Source organism: Notothenia coriiceps, unplaced genomic scaffold (assembly GCF_000735185.1).
Source record: "Notothenia coriiceps isolate Sejong01 unplaced genomic scaffold, NC01 NC01_scaffold00016200, whole genome shotgun sequence".
Lineage (NCBI taxonomy): Eukaryota > Metazoa > Chordata > Actinopteri > Perciformes > Nototheniidae > Notothenia > Notothenia coriiceps.
In genome coordinates, this window is record NW_011348901.1 from 1 (window position 1) to 7,790 (window position 7,790).

At 36.9% G+C, this 7,790-nt stretch overlaps 1 protein-coding gene across 1 annotated transcript; it reads right to left on the reverse strand.

The window, feature by feature from the left end:
* Nucleotides 1-522: 522 nt before the first annotated feature.
* LOC104949432 (uncharacterized protein DDB_G0288603-like) lies at nucleotides 523-2,371 on the reverse strand. The gene is made up of 2 exons (XM_010775790.1): nucleotides 2,160-2,371; nucleotides 523-1,867 (listed from the first exon to the last, which is right to left on the reverse strand). The coding sequence occupies exons 1-2, from the start codon at nucleotides 2,211-2,213 to the stop codon at nucleotides 1,601-1,603; spliced, it is 321 nt and encodes a 106-aa protein (XP_010774092.1). The 5' UTR covers nucleotides 2,214-2,371; the 3' UTR covers nucleotides 523-1,600.
* Nucleotides 2,372-7,790: the final 5,419 nt, after the last annotated feature.

Consider the following 7,790-nt stretch of genomic DNA (forward strand, 5'->3'; position numbering starts at 1 on the left):
TCAAATTCAGGGAAGGTGCCAAAATAAACTATGCAATATATTGGACATTAAGTACTTTGTCAGACTTCATATTTATCTGTGGATAACCCCAACGTTTTTTTCTTATTCAAAAGAAGACTTTCTTACTATTATAATATATTATGATAAATAATTATTAATATTACATATTATTATTTATGATTAGAAATGAGAAAGTTTTAGGTTATAAGAAATAGGTAATATTATATTATTACTTTATTATTATTAAGGTTCGAGTGCCACAGTGACGCGTCCTAAAACTTTCTAATTTCTAATCATAAATCTATCGATTTGTCCCTGTGGCACTCTATATGTCTTATTTTTAACTTAACATTATTGCTTTCAACTACTAACCTAATACAGTGATATGGAATGTGTTGACATAATACATTTAATTAAAGTGATCGTTTCAGTTTTTTCAGTGTAGTTTATTTCGGCTTTACAGTTACTTAAAACATCATTTTGATAATGTATTGATTATTTTATCTTACTGCACATGTGTAATATTTAATCATGTTTTAGTTTCAGCTTTCATCATTTCATCATTCATATTTGAATGCCTATTTAATACTTTGGCTACACATTGTTTTATGTTCAAGGCAGCTTAAAATACTTTCCCCAAAAAAAATCCCCTCTGATGCAATAAAGTACATTCTTATTTGATTTGATCTTGTATTGATTTTCCCTGAAACGCTTTACTGATGTTCCAGAAAATCCCATGGTTACTTTTCTAAAGCTCATTACCAGCCCAACTTTTTCTTTACTGCTGAAGTATTTCTTTACAGACTTTTCCTGGTATCATCTCTCCATGTCTTTACAACGTGTGAGAGTATTTGCGAAAGCCACACCTTTCCATGTTGGACAAAAACCTTTGAGCCTGCAGAGGGAGACAGTGTCCAAGTGAGTTGTTTTTTTATCAGTCATTCTCTTTTATTTATGTTTTCTAACTATCTATAGTATATAAATCATATTTCTTTTACATTTTTGCAGCAGACATGCATTTCATATGATAACATGTAGTTCATCAAACCATCTGGAGCCTCCCCCAGGAGTAGAACAGTAGCACAAAAACATGAATCACACTTGACTGAATGAATGAATGACTTGCTGATCCATCTTTTTCACTGCACCTGCGATGTTGATTCAAACTGCGTTGCTTCTATCATGAACTTAAGGGCAATTTACCAACCAATGTTGGATTAAGATATTTTAATATGCCACTGTATATAATAAAGTGTGAATGTGATTAAGGATACGCCACACTCAAATGCAGATCAAGCCACAATCATCTTAACAAATAAACATTCATAACTATCTGTCATTTCTATCACATACATTACATGTTACTTGTCAGTAATACATATCAGTGCACAATCTAAACCACAGTCTGTGGAAAGTGTATTTGTCAGTTAATTAACAAGCTGGCTATGTCACATAGACTCGCTAATCATTTCCTAATCTCATATTCCACCACCTTGTTGAACACACACAACTGAAATCATATTTTCTCTACAGCAAATATTCTAAAATAATCAGATTTGCAATGATTTTTCAACAGCACTATTAAGAGTCACGAAGGAGCTCATTGCCAAAGAGTGTGAAGAAGAAATGATGCGACTATCAGACTGACAGACGTGAAGATGTGGTTCTGTCCGTTCTTTGTTGTCTTGGCAACCATGGTCATGGGTTTAGTCGGTATGTTGTTGTTGTTGTTGTTGTTGTTGTTGTTGTTGTTGTTGTTGCTGTTGCTGTTGTTGGTGGTGTTGTTGTTGTTGTTGCTGTTGGTGGTGTTGTCATTGTCAGTGGTGCTGTTGGATGGCATTGATGGGGTAGACTGGCCATTTGATCTCTGTGTGAAGGATAAAGGATGAGACAGAGGTTTAAGACATAAGAGTAAATTGAATGTAGCATAATCCTGCCTATTATTAAATGTTGTTTCCAATTCATTTAAATGAGGGATACAGGTGGAGAATATTGAAAGATTTTTGACATTTCACTTTGATGAATTTGTTTTATTATTAACTTTTTGTAGAAATTGTCCTATTTCATCTTTCAACTCAAAGTTTCCTCGTTCCTTATTCAGGCTATGGTTCATTTCTACCCTATGTCTATATTATACAGCCAGTAAAGAGTATGTTTACCTGGATGAATCCCAGCAGAGTCAGTGAGAACAGCCCCAGGACCAGATACTTCATGTTGGAAAAGAGATTACTTCCTTTTGAGGACAAGAAGACAGCTGGAGATATCTTTTGAAAGCCTTGCTGTTTTTAAAAACGTTTGTCTTTTCCTTCAAGGTCGGGTCGGTCATAAACTTGTGTATCCTTGCTGAGAGCTTTTTAAGAGATGTTTTTCTTGAGTGTTGCCTTTTATAAGGCATTCAGATTTCACGTGATACCTTTTCCAATCCAGGAAGCTTTTCCTCAGTCTCCACCCAGGCTATGGACCACAAATGCAAAACTTCACAGTGAGCCAATTGAAAACAACAAAGATATTGATGTAAGACATAACTTGTCACTGCCTTTATCTAAATACCTGCAGTGAGTGGTATCCGTTCATAGCTGGGTTTTGTTATTTATTTATCTGTAGAATCAATCTAGAATAGATCATGTCAATAAAGGCTTCACCTTGAATGAAGTGTTAAATATAGCACACTCTTTATTTCAATTGCTCAGGAACATATTTGTTGCCCTGAAAAACTTGAGTTCAATGATAAACATACATCTGATGAGACCTTGGTGATCATCTCACTGCATCAGCACACTTTAGCAAATGTATCCAACTCAAATGTAAAATACACAAATGACTTTCTTTACATTTCCACAATAGCAATTCCCCTGTTGTTTTTATCTCTAATATAATGTCACATTTAATTGATTTTGCACATAGACTACTCGAGCCAAAGTGTAAGTCATCCTCATACTTTAAGAGTCAACAGTTTGCAATCATCTTCAGATAAACAGAAATACAGTCTTGTCAATGGCCCAAAAACAGTTATATAAGAAAACAAAAACAGACCTTTACATGCTGTTCAAGACGAGCAGCCTTCATTTGAATATGATGTTGTTTGAATATAAAATGGGGTATCGTTTTAATATTAAAAGCAAGATGCAAATAAAGTGGCAGCTTTGGCAGTACCATGTCTAGTTTTATTGAGCGCTGCACCCCAAAAAACTCCCTACATTTTCATACTAGATGCTGATTACATTACATGTCATTTGTTAGACGCTTTTATCCAAAGCAACTTACATACATTCAGTACTGTGGGCAATCCCCACAGGAGCAATTTGGAGTGAAGTGTCTTGCCCAGGGACACAACGACATGCTGACTGCAGTGGGACTCAAACTACCCCCTGATTCAAAGTCCAGCACTCTATCCACTGAGCCACAGCCGCCCTCAGCCGCTGATACGTTTTAAAATTAAAATCTAGGAAATTGCCATATCTTGTGTTTATGTTTGCTATGTTTGATTAAGATTCATTTTTATATCTGAAGCATAGAGTTATACACCCATTATTGAAATTGTGTGGAACATTCTTGATCAAAAGTGGGAAAAATCTCAGTACAAACAGAACACTGCACAGCATTATTATGATACATGTATACAAAGAGGGAGGAATACAATATTGCCATTGAGAAAAAGGGTGAATCTGTGATTTCTTTTACATTTTTAGAGCAAGACAGACCCTATCAGAACAGTCACCAGTACTTGACTGCAGGGCCCGAAGAAAGAGGCAGAGGTCGCAGCTGAAGAGTGATGATGGCAGGTGTGAGCTGGTGACGAGGCTCCAGAGGACTTAGTGGGCTGCCGTGATGAAGTGATGGGGGTGGTTGTAGTGGTAGTGGGCGGGAGGAGACCTGCGGTGATGGGTGCTGACAAGTTGTTGGAGATAAGAGGACCAGAGGTGTGACCAAGTACTGGTGTGGTGTTGTTGGACGTCACTGTTGCATTTGCTACAGATGGCTCCTATCAAAAGAAAACAACAGTTTGCATATGTAGATGTGATAAATCCAGAGTCACTTTATATTTAAGAACACAGGGGAGCAATGATTAACCTGTGGGTTTTGAATTGGATACTTTCTTTTTTTTCTTTTAGTAGTACTGAAAGTGCCGCCCTTACAAAGCATGTAATTTGGCTTACTGCAAATTGTGCCTGGATGCAGCCATCGTGGTATGTTATTGCATGGCATACTGCATTTTAAATGAATGGGGTTTAATTGTCAAAAAGGTTTTGCCTTTCATTCATGTGTTTTTTCATAACCACTATTCTTTAACCTCAGTGAAAACCATAATGGGTTTAAGGAAAGATATATAGCAGAAAAAGGAATATGTTAACATTTCTCTCATACACATAGTGGTATTAAGGCTAACTGGAAATCGGTTATAGTTCCAGCCTGTGGCTTCCTCTAAAACCGTAAATTGTCTATCCCTAAGCCACTGTATGGTAACCTGTCCTGATTTTAGCTCTTTAAAAAACGCTCAGCCATGAGATTGATATGGAACTTCACATTTCATTCTTCCGCAAATGTTAAGCTATTCCAGTAAACTACGTGCTAGTGTTGACTTTTTTGATTGAGCCCTACAGTATATTAAATTCCTCCATTGTACAGGAGGCAGAAATCCTAGACATAGACCTTATACCACTAATAAGCAGGGAAACAGGTCACTTGTGTGAATTAACCTTTGAGAAACAGAAATGTAACATGTGTTCACAAATGTAACAAAGATTAAAACTTTAAAAAATGGCTTCCAGAAGCAGACATTATAGGCATGACAATTTTATAATAACAGTAATAAGAAGACTACTGTACATTGTATCACTTGGCTAATCTTTCTTTCTCCCTGCCTTTAAAGGACACCAATGTATCCTGCTATTATTTCCCGCCTGTGTTTTACTATCAGTCGATCACATACAAGCACCTGCAGGAGGAGATTAACCTCAATTTGCATGTTCTGTGGTTTGAATAAACCTGCAGTACATCTCTGCCCTTGACTGCATGTCCTCTGACTGCACACAGTGTATCTGCATCTGTCTCTTTGTGGTTTTTCTTGCCCGTAGCCCAAATCTAAACTTTATTTTTCCTAACAGTAATATACAGTTTTCTAAAACTCCAGTGGCAGACACTGCACAGACACTCCCTCCAGCAGTAAGTTAGGTCTAATGTATTCAGTGTTACTGATTTATAGAAGTGGAGGAGCTATACATACATTTGCTGGACTTAATTATACAGATGTGGAACAATTGAAATTTAACACAAGTGACCACTTAGTTTTCTGAGGAATTTGTACCAAAGGTTAATCTAAGCCAATGTTTAACCCTCGTAACTTTTGCAATTTGACATGCTATTTAAAGATGAGGTTAAACTCATGAAATAAGCCAAGAGCCAAATATTTGTTAACTCTTCATTAAGTGTTAAAGTTTTGCAAGAAATATATTTTGTTTCAGTTAAAAATGAAATCCAAACAGAAAAATTTACTATCTATTTGTTCCAAAACATTTTTTTTAAGTGTTTACATTTACCTCCATTTGCGTAGAATTTGAGATGCATTTACATGTTGCATTCACCTCTAACTAATTTGACTGGCATCCCACTTTAACTAGAAAAACAAGAGTCAGATGTGCGTGTTTTGACCTCCCCATGAATTCCCTTTCCAGACAGTGTCAACAATCAGAGAGGCTGAACTATTAGGCCATCTCTGCCCAACACAGCCCTCTGAAATAGTCAGGTCCATCAAAGAGTCCCTCACCTGAGTGCAGCCCCGTATCATGAAGATCAAACAGGCGGAGAGGACCATCATCTTTGTGTTCTCCATCTTCAGGTGTGCTTTACGGCCGTTCCCACCCTTTCATCTGTCCTTTTATACCTGCCAGCTTTCCATAACACTGATGCTGATAACTGTAGGTCGTCATGGAGGGAAAATCAAATCATGTGCTTGACTTTTCCATTTTGCCCTGTGGTTTTAATACTGAGAGAGGTCAGGTGAAATGAAATAGGGCCTGAGACTCAATCTCACACTGAGTTTTAACAAAAGCAGATATTCAAAGTTACCTTAGCTAGATTTACATTTTGTTTTTAGAGCTTTGGCAAATACGTGAAATTACAAAAAAATTGCTTAAACCTTAACACTGTATTTATCCCAGCTTAGGTAGTATTTGCAGATAATTATAAAGGTATTTCCTTTAGGGTTACGTGTCTCCTTTGTGCAACATGGTGAAAATAAATAAACAAAAAAACGTTACCACTTTACATTGTGTTAAAATGTGTTGGGCAACCTTCTGTTGGTTTTCACTATCGCTGCTCTCATACCGTTTGTTTGAAATGTTGTTAATAATAAGCTAACAATATTCATACCACTTTAAAGTTAACTATAACAGAAAAGTTAATAATTATAGTATTAGTAATAAGGAGATTTTATCGAGTCGAGCAGAATAAACAAGTTCTGTTCTTGCATTCTGAAACTAAAGTTTAGAGGTTATCATAACTTAATCACTTTGTAAATAATCATAGTTCACAGACTAGAATCCTACTCTGCTCCCTACCTGGCACCCTATCACTTTGTTAGAAACAGAGCACTGACTAAAATGTTGGTATTTGTTTCACCTCAAATAACATTTAAACATATCTATTTTTGCCAAAAGCAAACAGACATTGCTCTCCATTTAGACTGTATACTCGTTTGAAGATGAAAGAGGGAAGGGTGTGACGGAGAGGTTTAAAGTGAAATTAAAAATTGTTTACACTCTGTGTGTCATGAGTTTAGCTTCCAGATTTTAACTGACTGTCCACAAATGCAACCCACAAATTCAGTTATTCAGTCCACAACCCACTTTAGTCTGATCATTGCCACACAACCTGAAGGACAGAGAGGGAAACAACCCTGCGTGTGTAACAGGATGTTCTGGTAGCTATGACAGCGGAGCAGAGTCTTTGTAATGTTTTATCAGTTGTGTTATCACTGTACTGCTTATTCCTTGTATCAAACATTCAAATACCCCTTCAGATAAGCCCATGCTGTCGTCAGTGTGGTTCATTTGTGGCACTGTGATGTGTATCTACATATCTGTGTGTTGGATTTGCTCAGAATCAGGATATTATTATTTGCCCCATCCTGAGGCCTGTACTACGAAGCTGGTTCAACCTAACCTGGATATGTTTGAGTTAGCCGGTTGGCCTAATCCAAAACATACGCACTCTCGCTAAACTGTACTACGACGCGGGTTATCAAGTGGATTGCTCAAGCCAGCCGTGTCCTATCTAGTTAGGTGCACGTTCACATGAAAGGGGTAGTATTTGGAGCATTCAACCAATCACAAACATGGAGAGAAGCGTACTGACAGCGCAGCGTATACTTCCTGAATGAAAAGTCAACTATAATATTTGACAAATATGAAGAAGTTAAACTTTAAACATCCATTACTTAAACACTTTATCCAGGATAAAAGCCACATAGTTGCACCTGCAAGATGAATACAGCTGGTAAAAGAGTGTTTGAATGAGTACATTAACAGGTTTATGATATGCCCCGTCTAAGACACGAGTGGATCTGACTTTAATTACATTTGTCTCAAGTGTTTCGTCAACTTAATGTGTTGCTTAAAATAATACTTCTTGTTGAGCATATTTGTATAATAACAAAGTAATGTTTCAGTTTATGTGTATGACATCATCAGAATGTGCCTGAAACGTGGTGATGCTAATGAGCATGCGCTGATGCAATAAACGGTCCGTACTCCAGGCCAAACTCTGAGCGATGTGGTCGTGTGTTTTTTCTG